The 23663-nt window shown below is 36.8% G+C and overlaps 1 protein-coding gene across 1 annotated transcript; it reads left to right on the forward strand.

The window, feature by feature from the left end:
• Nucleotides 1-197: 197 nt before the first annotated feature.
• On the forward strand, nt 198-22581 carry LOC120632018 (chromosome-associated kinesin KIF4). The gene is made up of 20 exons (XM_039901766.1): nt 198-348; nt 486-896; nt 2731-2832; nt 3464-3655; nt 4895-5054; nt 5808-6019; nt 7317-7479; nt 8000-8528; nt 9464-9652; nt 11004-11177; nt 12126-12329; nt 13417-13571; nt 14387-14535; nt 15055-15299; nt 15791-15916; nt 16641-16826; nt 17041-17283; nt 18120-18178; nt 20968-21060; nt 22332-22581. Exons 2-19 carry the CDS (start codon nt 656-658, stop codon nt 21056-21058), a joined length of 3420 nt encoding a protein of 1139 aa, XP_039757700.1. The 5' UTR covers nt 198-348; nt 486-655; the 3' UTR covers nt 21059-21060; nt 22332-22581.
• The last annotated feature ends 1082 nt before the right edge of the window (nt 22582-23663 follow it).

The following is a 23663-nucleotide window of genomic DNA, read 5'->3' on the forward strand; positions in this document are numbered from 1 at the left end:
TGTACAATAGTACTTTTAATTAATGCTCATTGGTGAAGTATTATATGTAGACAAAACAAAAAAAGTTACTTGATGAGCAGCTGAGCTACCTACGTATTCTTTGAATTTATAGCGGAGTGCTCATATTCTCTTTTGCGCCTTTTTGGTTATGGCAATAAGGATCCATGATGGCAACATTGACATTTTAAATATAACAACGTTGTTTTCAGCCGTTTGCATTTAAAATAATTAGAATTATTTAATTTTCCTGCTAAATGATTGAATTAAATGAGTGTGATCGAACTAATAGAAATACATCATTGTAGTGTTAGTGTTTAATGTAATAAAACGAAAAGGATTCGGTGCAAGGTATAAAACACTTACATTAAATGTGTTCCCAAAGTCGTGTTTGCTAAAAATAACTTTTTGTAACTTTTATCATACAGAACCCGTAAATAATTAAATTAAAAAGTAACAATAAACCAATGATTAAAATATGTTTTTAGAAAACATCGGTACTGGCTTGTTTTTATCTCATTAAATAATAAAAAAAAAACACTCACTTGACGTTTTCCTGAGTAACGGCCATCAATGGAAAGACATGAAAAATAGTCCGGTAGGTGAGAATTAAGAAATAGGATTAATTTTAGCCAAGATAAACTAGATTTTGATCATAATGACTGACCCGGAAACCAAGAGCACGATAGATACTGTACAGGTCGCCCTGAGGATAAGGCCTTTGATGCAAAATGAGACTGACCGGGGATGTGATGAGTGTATCGAAGTTGTGGCCGGTGAGCCTCAAGTGCAGATAAAAGACCTGTGTTTTACATACAACTATGTATTCGCTCAGCACATCAATCAGCAGGAATTTTATGACACAGCTGTTAAAGGACTCATAGGCAAGCTGTTTCAAGGTACGAATAGAACATTTCTTTTTAATATCAGCAACCTTCTTATGAAACCTATGCTGTGTTCCAGCGTATCTTGGTTACTCTAAACACAACTGATAATTTGCTATGCATGATAACATATCAATCTATTTTTTTTTAATGCAAACAGATACGAAGAATATCCCTGTCATCAGTTTTTTAAATTAAGTGCATTTTAGTACCAATTGCTTTTAGTGAGGAGAAAAACATGCATGAGGGTCCTCCATAATATTCTCAAAGACCATTTTAAGTCTACCAATCCACACTTGCACAGCATGGTGGACTTTGGGTTTTAATTATTCTTATTCTGCAAAGAGACTGGTGTGCTGTAGTTGGCTGGTAATGGGTCGCTAAACATTCACATGAAATGCATTAATAATAGACATCAGCTTTATTAATGAGTGCCACTATTGGGTACCTCTCTCCATATCTCTCTCTCTCTCTCTCTCTCTCTCAGAGTTTTAGTTTTAAGTTTATGAATGTAGTTATTTGGTATCATGTTTTAATAGTGCTATCTATATAGCTTTATTTAAAAGAAGAAACTTGATGTGTTTTGATTGGGGTGGGAAGACAGGTTAAAGGCCAATTTTGGAACACTAGATTTGGTATACCCACCTATATTGGATAAATATTTTGGAACTAATGCAATTGGTTGGATGGCTCCATTACAACTAGATCATATAATTCCCAATACTATGTAATAGCTGATGCCAGCAGGGGCGTGCAAAATGTTTTTGACCAGGGAATGCATCAACAAAGCAACAATATAAAACCTTACAGGTTTTACAAAATGTTTAGGTAAAGCAGTGTTTTATTACACTTATGAAATACACACACACACCGCTGCTAGTTAGTCAAGAATCGGTGTTGTAGTGTTTGATTCTATTGTTTCTAAAACCCTAATAGACTCTGAGGGTAGGGTATGCAATGCCTGTATGCATGTATGCAGTGCACACAACTGGATGCCAGAGACTGGTCCACTTAGAATAACTATTAGCATATTGTTTAGCAGCTGCCTGAAATTTTGTGTTTTACTAAATATTCAATTAGTGAGTGTGTTATTATTTGTAGGCTATAAAACCAAGTTTCACTATCAATTTCAGTATGAATTTTCGAAAAAATGCTTACTCAAGGTATATTTGCTCTGAATTTTAATCTTTGCCTCTACAATAGTATCCATAACATTAGTACACTCATAATTTAAGGGTGGTGGTGACTATTAATACTCTTAGCTATCATGTCAAAGTAAAATTGAATTTATTTACCTTGATTTAAGGTTCATATAATCTACAATTCAAGCTCAGACTTCCCTTACATGCTTACGTATCAGACTACAGTATGAAAGTCCATTGACTTATACATTTTATTAACATTCATCCGACAAATGGTTACAATTGATGCACACCTATTGTATACTACTTGTCACTACTTATTGGTTAACACTTTCTTAAGATTTAAATGCATTATTTACATCTACTTTTACAAATATAACATAAAACATAACTTAAAATATGGTGTTTGTTTTATTTTTGTATAAAAGGGTACAAAAAGATTTGTGAAATAGAAATATTATCACTAGTTTATTTTGAAAGCAAAAGAAATATGTCACCCAAAGATGAACTTGCATATTTTTGCACCTTTAGTGATAAGTTAAATAGATTCCATTACTTCTAATGAAGTGCTTTATATATTTTTTCAAAATGTATAATAGCTAGGATGTTTTTAGTATTCGAATTTTCTTATTAGACTGAGATTAACTTGTTCAGTCATAAAACTCCTTTGGTTTCTATTTTTATTAATGTTTTAACAATTATTTCAGGTTATAATGTAACAATACTAGCCTATGGTCAAACTGGCTCAGGAAAAACATACACAATGGGTACAAATTATTCCGGATCTGATGGGGATTCCACTAAACTAGGTATGACTTCTGTCTGTTTTAATAAGGGATATTATGCTGTATGGGATACACACATACAGTTTCCCTTACAAACTTCAGCCATGGTAGTCAATACCCAAAATGCTCAAACACAGTTGCCCTCTCTATTCCCTCATCGTCTAATGGGATGAGATCGACAGCTTAGCGTACTTTCAGAGGCACGTAGATTCATGATTTAAGTATTATTTTTTTAATCCACTAAAAGCTAGACCTTGACTGCAATCTCAACTGTTGGTATGTGATAATGCAGTCTAAGATGGTAGCGGGCTAACCTGTTAAGTTAACACACACTCACACTGTTTCTTCTATGCTATGTTGTACGTTTAATTGCTTAACAACAATGATAGGGCAACCACAGCCAAGGTGTCACACCTGATGAAGTTTGGTCATTTAAATATGATGTGAAATCATGGCCATTGAAGGATGCCATTGGGAATATTACTGAGTATGTCATTCTGTGCGTTTTTTGGTATTTTTCTTTAATCTTAATCATTATCATTATTAAGATTAAATAATGCAATGTAGGGTTTTGTTTTACACCTTGGAATAAAAATCCTTTGTGAGGTAGTCCAACATGTGAATATATTAATCAATTTAAGGTTTATCTTTATAGGTGTAATTCCTCAAGCAGTTGCAGACATATTTGATTACATAGATGCACACAATGATAAATTTATTTTCAAAGTGAGTGTATCATTCATGGAGCTGTACCAGGAGCAATGCTTCGACTTGCTCTCAGGCAAGGAGCGGGGACACAGTATTATAGAAATAAGAGAAGACATCAACAAAGGGGTTGTTCTGCCAGGTATTGAATCTTTATTAATTATAACAAGTTGTATATGCTACACATATGTGTATGTATTAAAAAAGCTCTTCAAGCTAATTGAAATATTTGTCTTATATTCGTATTATTTCCAAAAACTTAATATTTATTGATATTATTTTCTCTGCTTGGTCATTTAGTCTTCTAAATTAAATGTGTGTTCTCTTTCTTTCCTTTCTTTTATATGAATCAATCAATTAGTTTTTCTATTCCTTTGTTGTTTTTTTTTTTGTTTTGTATCTTTTTTAGTAGCACTAGAGATTTTTTTTTTTTGCATTAAGTTAATGCTAATAGCTATGCCAGCTAATTTTAATTTTTGATTAGGTACTTTAGGTACCTACAATTAATATTATCTGTCACTATGAAAGTGATAAGTGTTACTTGTATCTACATTGTATTGCCCTACTGCTCCTTACAATATTATGTGGATAGTGTTGTGGATTTTGTTAAATTTAAGAGCTATTGTTGTCATATGTAATTGTTTTCTGTCCCAAATAAATAAAAAATAAAAATATATGTGTAGCATCAGGTGTACAGAAAACATTGGACAAAATCTAATGGTTGTTAATGTATTTATATTTTTATTAGTATTGTATACCACAGTTCTGATATTTCATAAATCCTAAGTTGTTATTAGGGTATGGCAAATGTGATCTTTATGTTCACGTCTTATTATAAAACAAATTTGCTTCCACCATTTGTACGCTTAGATCTTTTAAACTATGCAACAGATTTTAATGCAGTTTTCAGCAATAGATAAAGTATGTTTGTGTAAATAGCTTAAAAAAAAATCAAAATTTCTTTATTCATGTAGGCCTATCACAGGCACTTATGAAGCGTTCATACATATATGTTTACATAATTGTAAGGGGATGGTGATAAGTTCGTTCGCGAACTTAAACCTAAAGCTACGAGGGGTCCAAACGCGCACTTGGTCTAAGAAGAGCCCACAACAAATTTAGCCGGGTAATTTTTTTTTATTATCACCATCTGACAGTAAATTTATACTTGAGCTATGAAGCTAGAGCAATTCACACCCAAGCTTTTTTATCGTTTAAGTAATCCTTAACATTAAAATTATGACTTGTGCTGCAATCGTCGTTTGGATTTACAGCACGGAAAGAAACAAAGTGTGGGATTCACTCATTATAATATTTACCTAACCAGCCTTACGACCCGTTAGGTATTTATTGGTTCAAGTGTAATAAAAGTTATTTTCAGGTATAACTGAACTACCAGTAACAACAACTATGGATACCATGATGGCACTTGAGCAGGGATCTACCGGTCGAGTAACTGGATCAACCGCTATGAATCAAGCATCAAGTAGAAGCCACGCTGTCTTTACTATCATTATAGCAAAGGAGAGCCGGACTGATAAGTATGTAAACTTATCGTCATCTTGTTAACTCAAAGTATTTATATTTATCTACTAGCTGCGCTTTAATTAACTGAGGCTTTACCCATATTAGTTTAAGTAAAAAATCTAATAAAATATATTACATTACTTAAAATAGGAATACTCTGTTACCTGGTATAGGTAATTAAGCTATTTTAGGTACTCTATGATCGGTAAAATAAAAACTAAAAATAATAATAAATATAATACGAAAATACACACTACGGTTACGGCCTAAACACTTATCATTGTGGGATGAGACCCGTGTTCTGTAGTGAGCCGGTAATGTGTTGATACGATGATACTAATGAATTTTTCCAAAAGGATCAACCTCTCTGTAGGTGACCGAAAACCGCAACCTTCCTCTGTGAAAACTATGTAATAATAATAAATTGCCCGATACACTATTGTTAATACAAGATTATTAACTAAATGATTATCAATTAATATTAACAATATGGCAAATGGCCGCGAACTCAGCCTTATGCTGTGCACTATTTCTGTGCAACAATGCTCAGCGCTGATTTTCAGTCTGCACCAGTATCAGACTGAGCAAACAACCGCGACGCCCGTTGCGTTATTACTATAACTAGAGTAAATTTAAATAAAAAATTTAAATAAAAAAATCCAAATAAACTGTAAAACAGAACAAATAAAACTAAAACTAACACAAACATATATATTTGTATATATCTACATTATACATACTAGTATACATGTACATTATTGTTACAGAAACCTAGCAACGACGTCTAAGTTTCATCTTGTCGATCTGGCTGGTTCAGAGCGGATCAAGAAGACGAAAGCAGTTGGAGAACGCTTGAAAGAGGGTGTGAAGATCAACCAGGGTCTACTGGCCCTGGGTAATGTTATATCAGCATTGGGAGATGGCACCAACAGGAGTTTTATTAGTTACAGAGATAGTAAACTTACAAGGCTCTTACAAGGTAATATGACTATCTTTTTTTCAATCAATACTAACATTAAAAATGCGAGAGTGTGTATTTGTTTGTTTGTCCCAACTTTACGGTCTAACCGAGTTACCAAACTAAACTACCTGCCAAAAACTAAGTATTTTGATAAAAAAATGTGGTATGATGTGTAATAAAATACCTAATTATATGAAATCATTAGCAATTATTCAATTTAAAATTAAATTATTTAAATGGCTTGATGTGTACAATCTTTATGACATGAAACAATTTTTTGAATTAAAATTTAATAATGACGTGTGTATTCCTAGACTATAACATGTAATAAATTTGACAATAAATATTGTTTACTGCGGTAGAATTTAATGTAAACCATTGCATGCCATTGTGTGGCTGATTGTAAATTGCACAATACAAATTGACTATACGACACTTTGGTGTACCTACTTACAATCTATCAATAAAGATATTATTATTATTACCTTGATTGACTATATAATTGACTTGATTTTTGGCATAGAGTTAATGAAAATAATTGAGAGTAGCATAGGCTGCCTTATATAGCAGGAAAAGTTTGTTTCCACGTCATTTGGAATAAAACGTAATAAACACAGACGACGTCCACTTCTGGACATAGATCTTTTGAAGGGAGTTCGAAATTCGGTTTTGACGGTTTTGTACCGCTCGTGTCAAGTGGCTCCGCTTGATGTCGTCTGTACACCTCGTTGAGGGTCGACCAACGCTGCGCTTACCAGTGCGGGGCTGTCGTTCCAGTACCTTGGGACCCCAACGTCTATCCGTTCTCCAAATTCAAATTCAAATTCAAATTCAAATTCATTTATTTCAAGTAGGCCTACTTTATAAGCACTTTTGAAACGTCAAGTATGCATAAACATGGTGGTCTACCGGTGGTAGAGTCACACAAACGTGTGACTCTACCACCGGTTCGGAAAGCAGATCCTCCGACCTATGTGCTGCTATGTTGAGCTATGTCGGTAACTCTGGTTCTTCTACGGATCTCCTCATTTCTGATTTGATCGAGCATATAACTCTCTCCATCGTCCGTTGAGTGACTCTGAGCCTTCATATGAGGCCCATAGACAGCGACCATGTTTCATAAGCATAGGTCATCACTGACAACACGCACGAGGACTGAGGGGGAAGGGAACAGTATACAAAGAATATACTTAGCAATTTTACATTGTACTTGCAAACGACTTGAATATGTTGTAGAAAATATTTATTTCCACCTTTTTTAGTTTTTAACAAAGTCAGTTTTTTTTGTAATTTTTTTTTTAATATTTCATTACAGACAGCCTCGGTGGTAATTCCTTAACGCTAATGGTAGCGTGCGTGAGTCCGGCCGATTATAATTTAGACGAAACAGTATCCACGCTCCGGTACGCGGACCGCGCTAGACGCATTCGTAATAAGCCCATCATCAACCAAGACGCCAGAGCGGCGGAGATCCTTAGGTAAGAGATAAATAAAGTATTGTAAGGTAAAGGTTTGTTTTTGCTCGATCTTATTAATGTTAATAATATGTAGTGTTACACATTGTACCTTCGTACGGAACCCTTTTTTAAATTCTTATGGGGAACCGCGTTTTACTCACACAGTAAGGTTGACGGTGGTTTGTACAAAATGTATGGCGCAACGGTAAGTGCTGTGAATTTAAGTAGGAGGTCCCGGGGTCGATTCCCGGAACGGACAATTTTGGAAATTTTTAATTTCAGAATTTGGTCTTGTCCGGTCTGGTGGGAGGCTTTGGCCGTGGCTAGCCACCCTATCGATAAAGACGTGCCGCTAAGCGAGTTAGTGTTCCGGTGCGATGCCGCGTAGAAAACGATTAGGGGTATGACTACAATACAATACTAGCCCACTACCGTCTTAGACTGCATCATCACTTACTACCAGGTGTGAGAGTCCTGCGAAGTTTTCAATGCACATAGAAGACAAATTAGTTCCCATTTTTATATAAAAATATTTTTTCAGGTTAAATAAATTAGTGAACGATCTTAGGCTACAATTAATTGGTAAATCACCTACAGTCAATGAGGAGAACAATGAACAGTTACAAGAACAACTCGAAAGAGAGAAATCCAAGTACGCTGAATTACTAAAAAAACACAAACAGGTTACTGAGCACCTCGGGAATATGCTAATAGAAAACACAAACTTGTGTGAAAAGGCACTACTAGCTGAAATGGCCAAAGACAAAATTGAACGTAAACTAAACGAATTGACTGAACAATGCAACCAGACCATAGAGAATTTGAGTACCACAGACTTTATAAATGACGATAACGGACAAAAGACAAATGTTATGGATTACCTAAAGGATATAAAGACGCGTTTAGAAGACTTACAGTCTGTCAATATGAAGACAGAGGAGGATTTAATAGACCATGAGATCAAGTTGTCGTTCGTGAAGAATGACGGTGACAGTGAAAAAGGCGAGGAAGAGGTGATGCTAAATGAAGACCAGGCTGTTATGGAAGAAGAGAAAAGAGCCATGGGACAGGTAAATGACTGACTTTCATATATTTACCTACTTTAACACCTCACATCGCACTCTCCTTTTTACCATCGAACCGTGAGTCACCGTAAGGATCTGCATCCCTAGGTGTTCGATATAACGAGGACGCGTACGAAGCGCTTCGCATCTGATCCGCACCGCTATTGTACCTACAATATGAGTACCTTCAAATCGAGAGTGAATAGGCATCTTCCAGGCAAGCTTGCTCCACCTTAGGCTGCATCATAGCTTACCATCAGGTGTGATTGCAGTCAAGCGCCGTCATTCGTCGTCTATAGACAAAAAAAAGCTTCATGTGAGTGGGTGCCATCGTAATTACAGTGGGTAGGAATTCGGCTACACCGCTTTTGGGGGGCCGAGTTCGAATCCCAGCACGCACCTCAAACATTTCTAAGCTATGTGCGTTTTTAGTAATTAAAATATCACTTGCTTCAACGGTGAAGGAAAACATCGTGGGGAACCTCTATAATGTTCTCAAAGGCGTACGAATTTGTGGTGATACGCTCGACCGTAACAATAGGATAATCATCCTCCGAGCGAGTGACCGTGCTCGGGGACCGAGGTCCAAACATTCAGTTTTGGACGTTGTATATATAGGCATTCTTAGTGAACACTTCGCTAGCGCGATGCAGGATATTTGTGGCGCCATCTAGTTCTGTAATGTGGAGACCGCTACGAACTCCATCAATCCGCACTGGGCCACGCGGCCTGAACCCTTCTCATTGTTGAATTCGACCCATGCCCTGTAATGGGTTGATATGATGATGATGATACTTCATGTATTCAACTATGCACTGTTATTGTGGCTCTAAAATCGGTATTATATTGTAGTAGCAATGGATAGATCAACAAGTTGATGAAATTATTTTAATAATACGCAGAAAACTAATGTGTAAATATAATTAAATTTTCCATTTAAGGTGGCGCTGAACCAGGAACTGCAAGAGCTCAATCGGGCCATAGCCATCAAGGCGTCCGTGGTCCAAGCTATCAGAGCTCACAACCAAGAGATGGTGGACAGCAATAACAATCTGAGAGAGAATGAAGAACGGATCTCACAGTTGGAGAAAGAGAAAGAGAAGCTTATGCAGCTTTTAAAACAGACCAAGGTATCCCATGGAAATTTTAATAACAAGTCACTAAAAATGCCCTATACGAAGAAGTTTCAGTACTGGTAGAGCTTTTTTGACAGCCGGTTGGCGCAGTGGGCAGCGACCCTGCTTTCTGCGTCTAAGCTAATGGGTTCGATTCCCACAACAGGAAAAAGTTTGTGTGATGAACAGGAATGTTTCTCGGTGTCTGGGTGTTTATCTATGTATTATAAGTATTTATGTGTATTATATTCACAAAGATATTCATCAGCTATCTTAGTACCCATAACACAAGCTACGCTTACTTTGAGGCTAGATGGCGCTGTGTGTATTGTCGTAGTATATTTATATATTTATTTGTGACCATGCTCGTCCAGGTAAGTTCTACCGCCATGCTTATTTCTGCCGCTAAGCAGCATTGTCTCAATGCTGTATTCCGGTCTGAAGGAAGTGGGTGCTGTCGTAATTACAGGCATATGAGGCTTCACATCTACAACCACCTACCATCAGGTGGGCTAGCTGCTTGGTTCATCAATTATTAACATCGTTGCAAGGTTGCCTGCCTTTCGGTATTCCATAGGATATATTTCGGAGAGTGTGCTCAAGAACTATTTGATCTAGTTCCCCCTCGCCTTTTTACCATCGAACCGCGAGGCACCGTAAGGATCTGCATCCCTACGTGGTCGATATACCGCGGACGCGTACGAAGCGCTTGCGTCTTCGTTTATGATCCGCACCGCTAGGATCTGGAATGCTCTTCCAGCTTTCATCTTCCCCAGTGCCTACAATATGAGTACCTTAAAATCAAGAGTGAATAGGCATCTTCTAGGCAAGCGCGCTCCTCCTTAGGCTACATTATCACTTACCATCAGGTGTGATTGCAGTCAAGCGCTCGTCTATAAACATTAAAAAATATATATATTAACTATAAAAAAAAGCTCCCAGTGGCCGTAACACGAAAACTTCACAATGGAAATACTAAGTCATACATTTCTGTTTTAACAACGACTAACAATAGTTGTTTAAGAGCATATTAGGCAATATAGTTTAAAAACGATTAAGGCCTGTTAGAAATAATTTTCCAATCGAATAATAATTCGTGTGCTCTGAGTAACGTTTGCAGGTGACCCAGGTGAAGGAATCCTTGGCTGTATTTATTTTAAGGGTCTGCTCCTCTATGTAGGTGATATCCAATGGGCAGTGTAGATTCGGAAATAGTATTTTAAAAACAACCGTTTTTCGTGATAGTTTTTGGTAACAGAGTAGGCGAGTTTTAGATCTTCGTTAAATAAATAAATTTGATATTACGATGATGATAAACAGAATGTCGCCATAAAAAAAATATATAAACTGTTTTTTTTTCCTCCAGACCAAGGACCCATCGCACGACGAACGTCGCAACAAAGTGACTGAATTGGAATCCCAAATATCGGAGCTCAAGAAGAAGTGCCAGCAACAAGCCAGTATTATAAAGACAAAGGAGAAGAACGAGTCGAAGATGGCTGCCTTGAATGCTGAGCTTAAAGCCATGAAGGCTACGAAGGTAAAAACTAAGAATATAATCTAGTAATATTTTGGACTTATGTTCAGGGGAGTAATGAGGGATAATATATATACAATATGTAAATTTAAAACGGAATAATATTTCTCATGCTTTAGATGTACATTATTTACTGTCTCTGAAACTTATCTGTGAAGCTGAAAGCTAATATTTTTCGAGTGAAGAACTGCTTTAGTTTTTACTGAAAGAAATCAGGTACACATACCCGAACATCACATGCAGAATTAAATTCAAGTGACTCTGGTCACTTTATTAATAATAATAAATAATGATAATAACGTTTAATTCAGATAAAAATCCATAGCTACAACAATAACAATTGTCTTATTTACTATATTATAAACTAAAATTGGCCAAATATATAAAAAAATAATAATTAGAATTAGTAAATAGATTGAATCTCTTAACTAAGGTAAATACCCTCTTGTGCACCTGGTGTGTGAGTGTGCACCAACCCAGTGCTCCATAAAGGGATTTTCCCATTTATTGGTTAATATTTTCAAAATATTGTTGGAGCTTCCACGCATTCTGCTCATCATTGATGCAGATCTTTATCTCATGATTGCGTAGAAGTCATCAACATCCGCAAACATCTCCGCAAACATTTGTGATGCACTGCAGAATCTCGGCAGCCCCAACAATACTCTGAAGCCATTATTGTATTGTATGCGTAGGTCGTTATAAGCCCTCTGTGTATATGACACCCACAAGCTGCACGTAGGTAGGTATTAGGTATTTATTAGGTACGTGTAGCGTAGTGTAGGTACGATGCGTGTGTCGGTCTTTTTTCACATACATATTAATGTTTTTTTAAGTTTATTTTTGCAAAAACATAAAAGATCATTCCATAGAAGTAACTTAAAAATAACTTTCATCGTGGCCGGTCGAGTATTATAGTTCCGTAATAATAAAATATAATTTTTGTTTTAGGTTAAGATAATTCGTCAAATGCGCGAGGAGAGTGAGAAGTTCCGCAAATGGAAGGCCGATAACGAGCGTGCGATGTTACGGCTACGTAACGAAGATCGCAAACGAGTCACGGCCATGGCGAAGATGGAGTCCTTGCACGCTAAGCAACAGAATGTGCTCAAACGCAAGATGGAGGAGGCAGTGGCTGTAAACAAGAGATTGAAGGTATGACGACGATTGTTTAAGGGTTGTTTTTAGTAATAGGTTGCAAAGGTTAAAACGAGACCCTATTACTAAGACTCCGCAGACCGTCCGTCCGTCGGTACGTAAATTAAAGTTTAAGGGGGCTATTAAATACAATAGACATGTTTTTTTTTTCCGTTCTTATAGATACGTAACGTAACTCGTATGTATCTCGTACGTAAGCTCGGTCCGTCAATTTAATCAATTATTAAATTGACGGACCGAGCTTATGGCCCACCTGCACTGCTAGAGTAGCTGCTAGAGATTTCTATCCCCTGATAAAGTCCCCTGACAAGTGATAAAATTTACGTGTCCATCTGCCAAAGCACGGAACGGAAAATGAGAAGTTAACCCCCGTATAATATTATTTGGATATTATTTTTATAAGCTTTAATATTATTTTTACCTCCAACTAGTATATGCAAAGTCAAAGTCAAAATATCTTTATTCAAATAGGCCCATAGGTGGCACTTTTGATGCGTACATAAGAATTACACGGTAGTGAGATGATGGCGATAACCACATTCGTAAACTTAAAACTAAAGCTACGATGGTTCCAAACGCGTCCTGGTCTAAGAAGAAGCCCACAACAAACTTAGCCGGGTGTTTTTTTTTTGTTATCACCATCTCACAATGTCATTTTAAATTATTAGAAGAGCAACGTGGTAGGAGCAATAATATACAGCCAAGTTTTTTTTATCGTTTACGTAGTCCTTTATACTATAATAGGACTTTTCTATAAGCTTACATTTAATACAAAATACTTATAAATTCAACAAACCATACAAAACACAAACCAGACAAAAAAACCATAGCTTAGTGGTCAAAGCGCTCGGGCCGCGAATGCCTGAGTCGCAGGTTCAAATCCAAAAAAAAATATTTAAAAGCATTTTGAATTTATAAAAATTGGATATTATTTCCACACGTGAGCAAATTTTGGTAGAGTTGATAAAACTGTGCGAGGTTATAAATATTGCCGTTTCCCTGAGGAAAAAAATCACAAAAAGCTCTACCTACTACCACTAGATTCTGCAGATGACCGTGTGTTAAAGTCTATTCCCTGTTCTAGGAAGCCCTAGATAGACAAAAGCAGACAGCTATGAAACGTAACGCAAAGGGAAATGTAAAGACGGGCGCTATACAACAATACATCGAACAAGAGCTCGAAGTTCACCTCAGTATCGTTGAAGCTGAGAAGTCCTTGTATGAGCTTATGGAGTACAGGTAATTATTACTACTATACTAGGTACTACTTCTGGTTATTACTTCAACTTTGGGGGGGTCGAGTTCGAAACCCCGGCACGTTCTCGTTTTGAATGAATGAATACACGTTTATTGTACACCAAAGAAAAAAGAAGTTACAGAATTATAACTAACTTTTTTAGTTATGTGCATTTTAAGCAATTAAATATCACTTGTTTTAACGGTGAAGTAAAACAACGTGATGAAACCTGCATGCCTGAGAGTTCAACATAATGTTCTCAAAGGTATGTGAAGTTCACCAATCTGCAGCTTGGTGGACTACGGCCTAAACCCTTCTCGTTCTGTTAGGAGACCGACAGGTAGCAGCAGGCCGAGCAGATATTGTGCAAGGTTATACTTAGGGGTCTCAGCTAGTCACTAAATATACCACCAGAATATACTCATCGCCCTATAGCCCCGCCTCTAGCAATGAAAGCGTAGCCTGTGCTATGGGTACTAAGATAACTCATTAATATTTTTACGATTAATGTACATAAATACTTATAAATATGCAAATAATACATAGACACAGAAAAACATTCAAGTTTATCACAAACATTTCCCAATTGTAATAAAACCTTCAGCCTTGGAATCGGAAAGCAGGATCGCCAACCACACCGCCAATCGGCCGTCATATATGTGACTGACTGACTGACTGATCTATCTACGCCCAGCTAAACTCACTCGACAGATAGGGTTGAAATTTGGCATATTGAAAATTAACCTCCTTAAGGGGGCAATATAGGGCTTTGAAATATGTATGAACTTAACGTGAGTTTATTATTAATCGGATTCAGGGCATGGATAACTAAGCAAATTGAGACGCTTCACAACAAATCGGACGACGAAGTCAACAGAAACAAGATTGCCGAGCTCGAAGTTGATCTGGCGCTGCGGAAGGCGCAGATATCCGACCTACAGCAGAAGATTCTTACCGCTGATCAAGGTATACAGCTTTGGTATTCCATGTTGACCTGGAGTGCTGACATCTGATAAGTGATAGGAAGGTTTAATGAAAAGTGGGAATCAATTTGCTCTGGTCTGATGGACCAGATAGGCTTTGGCCGTGCTTAGGATGGTGAAGTTTAGAGAACCCTACAAAAGACCCAGCCATGTCCAGCTGTGGACGTCATTCGGTTTTTATCACTCTCACTCACTTCAAGAAATTCACGAGGACCCTCAAGAATTTCTTACAGTGCTTAAGAGCATCTTGTCATTGGTGTACCTGGCATGATTTATTTAGCACCTTCCTTACACCCACAGTTTTTTCCTTGGATGCCCCTCGGTTAAATTTCTGGGACGTTTACTGTCAATAATTTCTCTGTTTTAACGGAGCAGTGTAAGTGAAAAGCAGTGGTGTGTCTAAGCTCTCAATTCTTCCCGCTATATAAAAAGAAGCTTTATCTAGTTGTGGGACATTTTGACCCTGTATTATCTAGTAAAATGCTCCTTTTTATAATTGTAGAGAACAAATCACGCACGCAATGGGACAATATACAGTCAATGATGGAATCCAAAGTTGCTCTAAAATGCATGTTCGAGCTATTGGTGGAAGCGAAACGGGAGCTGAGCAATCAGAGCGAGAAGGGCTACCAGGCCCGCTACGAGGAGATCAAAGAGTCGTATGACAGGCTCATGGTTGATTTTGAGAATTGCAAGATTGAATACGATCAGCGCCTGGCTTCGATGAAATCGGAGAATGAACAAAAGGTAAGTGTTCGTAATAGTTTTTACGAAGACTAGAATCTAAAGTAATAGTATAAAAGCGAAAGTTTGGATGTATGTTTGTTATTCGATTGAACGGTGAAACAAATTTGGATGAAATTTAGCACAAATAATTTATCATCCTACTGGCAAAGGCATTTTTTTTATGCAAAATCATTTACTTTAAATCGATTTTTTTTTTGTTAAAAGAACTTCACATCTTGTATCGTTTGATTTTTCTTTCTTAAATATAGCTCAACAGGTACATACCACGATAATATTTTTGGATTCGTCGATATTTCGACCCAGTTGCATGGATCGTGGTCACGACGGAACGAGAAATATCGACAAATCCAAAAATATTATCATGGTGAGTATGTACCGGTTAAACTTTATTTAAGAAATGTTGATTAACCACGAAAATCTTATTTTAAAATTTTTAATAATAAGTGTTAAGTAAACTATTTGGGCCTATAATAAAAAAAAAACTTTATTAGATAAGTGCGTTGGTGGCGCTGCAACGGGGTATGGTGGGGCGTGGTGACCGCAGCGAAGCGTGCAAGCACCTGCAGAACATGATACAAGTGCAACAAGACCGGCTTGAAACGGTCGAGCAGGAGAATGTAAGTTTGTTCATCAATCTTAGACGCCTCTACTAGACGTATCACGTAAACGCGACGATGTTATTACGTACGAATTGCCGGATCTTTCAGGACAATAGGTAGCTTAGTCTACCTATATGTTGGAAAATAGCAACTGCAAAGTTTCTTGCCGGCTTCTTCTCGGTAGAATCTGCCTTCCAAACCGGTGGAAGAGTGCTTAGTTGAAATAAATGAATTTTGAATTTTTTGAATTGTGACGGTTTCTTTCTGTAAAGTAAAAGTTATTGCTGGACGTGCGTTTTCAATATTTTATTTTTATTATCATTAAGAATTAACGAATGAAATAGTGTAATACTATTTCCCAGTGTTGCAACTAGATGGCGTCATTTAAATTCCATACAAATTGTAGCTTACTTAGATTACGGATCTAAGTTAAATAAAAACCTAAATCTACCCGCAACACTGATATATATATACAATATTGTGACTCCTTCCTTTTGTATTTTGACATCTAATGTCTTAGGAAAAAGTGATGAAAGTGTCGGTAAAGCCGAAACTCTTTTCGGCAAGGCGTTCAAGTTTGCGTCGAGCGTGCGTCCGATCACAAAAAGCGGGCGTTCGAACATGCTTGTTATTGGTCGCGCACAAAAACTTAAGGACGCATTTTAAACCTGACGGCGTGCGTGACCTCCGCTTACTGTATTTATCATCTAGCTCCTAAAACTATACTCAATTGTTTTTGTAGAAAAAGTTAGTTGACGAGTTGGAAGAGCTCCGGAATGCGAACAAAAATGTCAAAAAGCGTTCCAAGAAAGAGAACGACGTGGTGAAGAAAATTGAATATATTCCCACGGACGAGGAGGAAGAAGATGATGAAGATAATGACAAGGATCCGGATTGGAGAGCCACCCCACTCTTCAAACGTATACAGGTAATGGCATGCTTTCACGTACAGTGTTGTCGTACTAGGTATTTGCGAGTTCAAATCGTGTCAAGAGCGAGCACGACAGCATTTTTGTCAGTCCAATATATATAATTAATTAATTTCAAATGTGGAATGTGTGTGTTTCCTATATTATTCAATAAAGTTGTTTAAATAAAAAACCCCGTACGCCTTTTTTTCATAGAATACTCTATTGTTCTAGGCCCACCGTTCACGTTTGACGATGAACTTCACACAAGCCGACACGACGGTCGACACGACCACGACACGGGCAGTGAAGCGTGGCAGCGATGGCTCGCCCCACTGCACGTGCCGCGGGCAGTGCTCTACAAAGATGTGCGGTTGCGTCAAATCAGACAAAGGTTGTGACTCGACTTGCCGGTGCCAGCCGCAGCTATGCAAGAACCGGCGAACGTCGTCCGATACCGAAGACAAGGAGAACAATGTGAGTGCTTTGCTATTCCACCGTTACAAACTTTCGTCTTCCACCACACCACATTCTGTGCAGTTGGGTGTTAAAACCTTACCCATTTAATGGGGTTTTACCTTATTGTACATACACAAACATTACCCTTTAATTGTACATACACAAATTCACAGAGATACAAATACAATAGAGCATATAGTATTTAGTATATCTCTCTCTGGTCGTTCCTGGTGAAATCTCAACTTTGAGTGGGTAAACTGTCTCTATCGGCTACTGTCGGAAGCCATTTTGGTCATTGGACCAATGGATTTCCTCCGCTAGACATAAATCTCTTGTAGGTATTCCCCAAAACATCTTATTGCATATAAGATGTTTTGGAGAATAACTAAATCAGTTTATGTTGTCTGTCCACCTAGGTGGCTCCACTAATCCTGCTTTTCTGATGTTGAGTTGCTATTTCATTTCTTGGGACTTGTGGACCGATACATCTATCTATTCTCCAAGCTCTCTGAACAATCTGAGATCTGCGAACAATAAAGTTGTACGGGAGCTATGGTGATACGCTCGACCTTAACAATAGGAAGATCTTCCTCCGCGCGGGTGATCGTGCTCGGGGACCATTAATATTTGGTAGTTGTATATTTAGGCATTCATGGTGAATACTTCGCTAGCGCGATGCAGGATTTTTGTGGTGCCATCTAGTTTTGTAATGTGGGGACCTCTACAAAGTTTGTTTCAATAGTTTGTATCGTATCTCAGGAAGCCCGATTTGTAAAATTCTGATAATATAAAAATGCCCATTTATTAAAATGTTTTGGGCCTACTTGCTTTAACACTTTTTTTTATTATTGCAGCCATCCAGCACCACAGGGTATTCATCAGAGACCTCACCACTTGCCTTCTTTGATAAACGGTAAGACATGCAAGTTACTTTACAATAAATTATAATAATTTCCATCTGTTACATTCAAGAGTAGTAAATTGCATGAAAATGTTCAGATTTGACTCGTCGCAGGAACTAAATGAAGCATTGCTAAAAGAGTTAACGTTAGAAGACATACCAAACCGAACACCTGAGAAGAATTTGACTCCAAAACGGAACCGTACATTGATTCCATTGTCAGATAGGAAGTTAAAACCGGGCAGCCAAAAGCAGACATGGATGTTAGCACTTCTATTATATCAAACATGTGTGGCCCCGATGTCCGGCTATTGTGCAAATAGTATATTTCAATACGGGATAGACGTTGCAAAGTACAATGTGCTCTCGAACGTCTTCAAGTTCATTATGCGACAGGTTACCCCCTGCAAATATCATTTTGCGGACTATGCTCTTACTTAACACCATTGTATTTGTTAAATTAAGTAAAAAAAATTAGGGTGAATCGTGCAATTGCAAAGAAAAATGTATTTCATAATACCTTATTTTTTAATTTCTTAAGTAAAATTTTTGACTGTTTTTGATAAAATATTCGAAGCTAGCTTGCAGTGGCGTAAACTATGCTGTTAGGGAGTCGCTTGGCAAATTCCAAATGAAAGAAAGGTCAACCAATGTTTAGTTTCTGTTAAAAGAAACCTTTCCTAAAGTACAACAAAGACTATTTATTGGTTATTTAAAATGTTTTGTTTTTCGTTCTCTTCAGACTTAACATAGTGGATTTCTTTGATAGCGAGAATCTTCCGGGCGGCACTTTTAAATATTTATTAGCGAAAATATGAACTAACTTAAAAAACTTTCGTTTAATGACACAGGATGATCTGTGGAAACTGCAGAGTTATGTATTCTCTACAAATGCGTTCGAATCGTGATACAGTCTCTTGGTTTTATCTTTGTGTATACTTAGTAAATTACTTAAATAAAATTATAGTGTCGAATGGTCCTTACCTAGGACAGACCCCTTCAATAAATACAATAAATAAAATTTGATAAACAAGTAGTAAATTTTAATGAATTTGTATTAATGGCAGGGTCTTCGTATAATATGAAAGGCTCCATTCCCGCGTACGTTGTATTTTTTTACCCGTCTTGCCACATTGTTACGTCACTGGTAGCTTGTATCCAACATAGGACATTAGCGTACCCCTGATGCAAATGAAACAGTAAAACCCTTTGTGGTATCAAAATACTTATTATCATACAAACAATGATGTACTAAACGATTCACCTTAATTTTTTTGTTATGTATATTTTAAGGAATAACGAAAAGTACACGTTTTACAAAAACTTATCCGGAATTTGGCACATATTTAAAAGGAGGGAGTCACTCTAAATTATTCTATCGTAAGTGCATGGTTCTGCAAAACATGATTAAATTACTTTAGTTGATAATAAAAATAGTTTTGTTTTGTTTTGTTGCTTTATTTTTAACTTAGAAGTTTTATGTATTAGTTCTTTATTAATTGCATATATTTGTATTATACGATTATGATATATACGATTGATTAGTTTTGCAGAACTAGAGGCACAGTTGGGAGTAATTTTTTGGGTAAAAGTCTTTATAGAAGCAAATAGCCATTGCCTGCTGTATTTTTAGAATATATACTAGCTATTGTCCATGGTTTCACCCGCGTTAATTAAAGTACGTACCGTTATGTTTTACTGGCACCACGGATACCTACTACTTTACTAACTCTATGCCAAAAATCGACTTGATTGTTTGCTTAGGCGTGAAGACAATGTGAGATGGTGATAACAAAAAAAAAGAAAACATCCGGCTCAATTTGTTGTAGGGTTCTTCTTAGGGCGCTTTTGGAACCCTCGTAGCTTTAGTTTTAAGTTGACGAATTTAGTTATCGCCATCAACTCACTTCTATGTTATATTTTACATGTAATGTACGCATCAAAAGTGCCATATATGTGCCTATTTGAATAAAGAAATAATTGACTTTGACTTTTGACTTTGAAGACGAACCTCTCTTTCTTCGTCGACCTACCTGGCGCAGCTTGATGTTGATTTTTTCCTCGGGAATAAAATTATATTATCTAACTGTACAGGTTATCATGTTAATCTATGACCTAATCTGCCTGCCTATTGATATCGGGTCAGCCGTTTATGAGTGCCATTCACACATCCGACGAACAAAATGTCTTCACCCAGTTCAAAATTCGCAATTAAAAATTCATTTATTTCAAGTAGGCCTAATATAAGCACTTTTCAAACGTGAAGTCTGTCTGTGTAGTGACTCTACCACCGGTTCGGAAGGCAGACTACCGAGAAGAAGCCGGCAAGAAACTCAGCAGTTGCTCTTTTCCAATATCAACAATTTACATTTTATATTTTAAAATTCATTTTCAATGTTGTGAGAGATGAAAGCGGAGCCGGATGCTTCCAAGCAACCTTGTCATTAAGAAATTCATCAGTGTTATAATAACTTCGCTGTAATAAATGTGTTTTAACACATTCTTCAAACTTATACATTGGTAGGTCCAAAATTACCTTAGGAATCATATTATAAACGCGTATACTCAATCCCACAAATGACTTCTGCACCTTTCGCAGACGATATGCATATGTCACTAATTTAGTTCTCCACTTATTGTTATTAATTCTAAATAAGATTTATATATGTGTTTATTAAGTAGCAAAAGGGTGGTTGTTAAATGTTGTCATTACTTTTATACTTAGTAATGTAATGTATTTGAAATAGCTTAATCAAAACGAATTGAAGGCTGTCAATTTAACGTTATTTCTTCTTTAACAGAGATGAGTTTAACTCTACATACGTAAAAAAGAAGAAAACATTTTTTTTCCCCGATGACGAAGTCGAAGCAGCAGTGAAAATTGACTTCTAAAGGTATGTTTTATTTTATTAGTACGATATTCAAACCCTTTGAGCTTGTATCGTTCGTTACAATTTATGTGCCAAGTCGATTTCCATCGTATTCTTTATCTTACATCTTTAAACGAGCAATTCTTGTATATATATAATTGGAATCTCGGAATCAGCTCCAACGATTTTCATGAAATTTAATATACAGGGGATTTCGGGGCGATAAATCGATCCAGCTAGGATAAATTTTTAGAAAATGTCATTTTATTTGTGTTTTCTGGTAATAACCGATTTGGTGCAGACGAACTAGCACGGGTTAGCTAGTTTTAATAAAATAAATAAATAAATTTATATACTACGACAGTACACACATCGCCATGTAGCCCCAAAATAAGCGTAGTTTGTGCTACGTAGGTATTAAGATGACTGATGAATATTTTTATGAATAATATACAGAAAACACTGAATAACATTCATGTTCATCACACAAACATTTTCCAGTAGTGGAAATCGAACCCACAGCCTTGGGTTCAGAAAACAGGGCCGCTGACCACTGCTCCAGTAGGCCTTCAAATTATTTTGAATTAACGTTTTCTATGCTATTTAATTTTTTGATATTTTATGATCATGTCAACCGGTATGGTGTCAACCTCCATAGCCAGATAAGGAGGCAAGAAGGCGTTTTTAAAAGGAGTTTCAAAATTCATGGTCATGGCCTGCTTGTTTCCAGCGACTTCCAGCGACTCTCTTGATCTTGTCTCTCCACCTCGTTGGGCGACACCTGCTTTGTTCTCTAACAGACTGTGAACGACTATTCTTATTGGCTAGACTGCACAAGTGACACCGGTTCGATCAGTCCGATCCTGCTATTACTCTTTTGGTTATTGCAGGACTGCCCAGCGTGGGAAGACCGAGGTCGGGCAAATTTTGTATGGATTTTATTTCGAATTTATTTGATGTTTTTTTTTTCCCCTCACAATTTAATGTTTTTTTTTTTATTCCACTGTTTGCAATCTTAGAAGGGAGGTCTAAGATAGTAACGGGCTAGCCTGTTGGAGAATACGCGTCATCGTACCGGAACACTAAATCACTTGGTGGCACGTCTTTTTCAGTAAACAGCCACGGCCAAATCCTCTAACCAGGCAAGACCAGAAAGATTTTATAAGTGATAAATTCTCCAATTGCAATCTGCCGGGGATTGAAACCAGGACGTCCCACTTAAATGCACGGCGCTCACCACTACGCTAGGGAGGTCCTATATTGATCGATTTATTTATTTATGGTTTTTTTTTCAGACTGAAAATCCTATCGTGTGCAATCGTGATATCGACGACAAACGCGAGAGTAGTTGTAAAGATTTTAAAAATGTGCCTTTAATGAAAATATTGGATGCCTATAAAATAAAAATAAAACAAATTGTGAAGTTTGTATGTATGTGGCTATTAAATACAATAAATTATGATCGTAAATTGCATGAAATTTGTATTTAACTGTCTTATTTAATTACTTAAAATAAAGCTATATTAATAAATATTTAAAAGTTCATGTTGGGTATTTTATTTTGTGTTTATGAAATCACTTTAGTAAAACCTTCGCACTTCGCACATTACACGGATATTTGATACATACAGAGATGGGGTTTCGAATCCTTAATGCAAATTATTGATAACTTTATGTATGCCTATATTATGCCCTGATCCCTAACTAACACTGTGCAAAAAATATCACTCTTCTCCTCTGTGAAAAACAAAACCAAATCTATCTCATGGGAACCGTAAACTTTTTCGGGATATCAAGAAGCCTATGTGCTGTTCCAGAGTCCAGACTAGAATCTATCACTTAACAAAATTTCATCCGGATTCTTTCAGCCTTTATATCATGGTTTAATGTTGTTAGAAACTCATATTAGTTTTATATTATTTTGTTTTTGTGGCGTTTTAACCAAATCAGTAACTACCATACATTTTCTGCAAACATACGAAACCCTCAGTACGTGAGTTCGCCTCTGTCTGTCTTAAGGACTGGAAATAATGTTTAAAGCCCAACAAATTGCGTGGGCGCACCGTGATGGGTTTTTCCGCTAATCCCGTCTTCAATGAGAGACGAGGCCTGTGCCCAACAGTGAGCCAGTGTCGTCCACCAGGATCCCTAGCCCAATCCCCAGAAATACCCGTGAACTCATCTGATCATCAGAATCCCGTAAGTAAGTAAAGACTATGAAATCCTAAAAAAATCATCTACTATTATGATATTCCTACTAATATTAGAAATAACATAGTAGGTATACTTTTCATGAAAAAAAAATTACGTAATTACGTGAATTATTAAAAAATGTTTGTGAAAAAAAACAAAAAAACATAGGTGTAGACTATGTAGCAGTACGCTGCCTCCCAAAATTACGCGGGCGAAGCCGCAGGGCAAACCTAGTTACTTAATAATTGTAATTGTGACAATAACAGAATGTTTTATTATCTTGAGAACATATTCAACCATCACACTAAATGGTACTTTGGTACTCGATCCACGGTTCACATCACTGAAGTAAGCGTAAAACTTTATCCCACTACCTTTACAATGTGGCAACTCCGACGTTTACTCAATGGTATATCCTGGCATTGTGTTCCAAA

This window comes from Pararge aegeria, chromosome 19 (genome assembly GCF_905163445.1).
Source record: "Pararge aegeria chromosome 19, ilParAegt1.1, whole genome shotgun sequence".
NCBI lineage: Eukaryota > Metazoa > Arthropoda > Insecta > Lepidoptera > Nymphalidae > Pararge > Pararge aegeria.

Coding starts and splice junctions, on each gene's coding strand:
- LOC120632018 (XM_039901766.1), top strand. CDS start 656: ATGACTGACCCGGAAACCAAGAGCACGATAGATACTGTACAGGTCGCC. Junction 9,653..11,003: donor AGCTTTTAAAACAGACCAAG/GTATCCCATGGA, acceptor TTTTTCCTCCAG/ACCAAGGACCCATCGCACGA. Junction 18,179..20,967: donor CTTGCCTTCTTTGATAAACG/GTAAGACATGCA, acceptor CTTCTTTAACAG/AGATGAGTTTAACTCTACAT.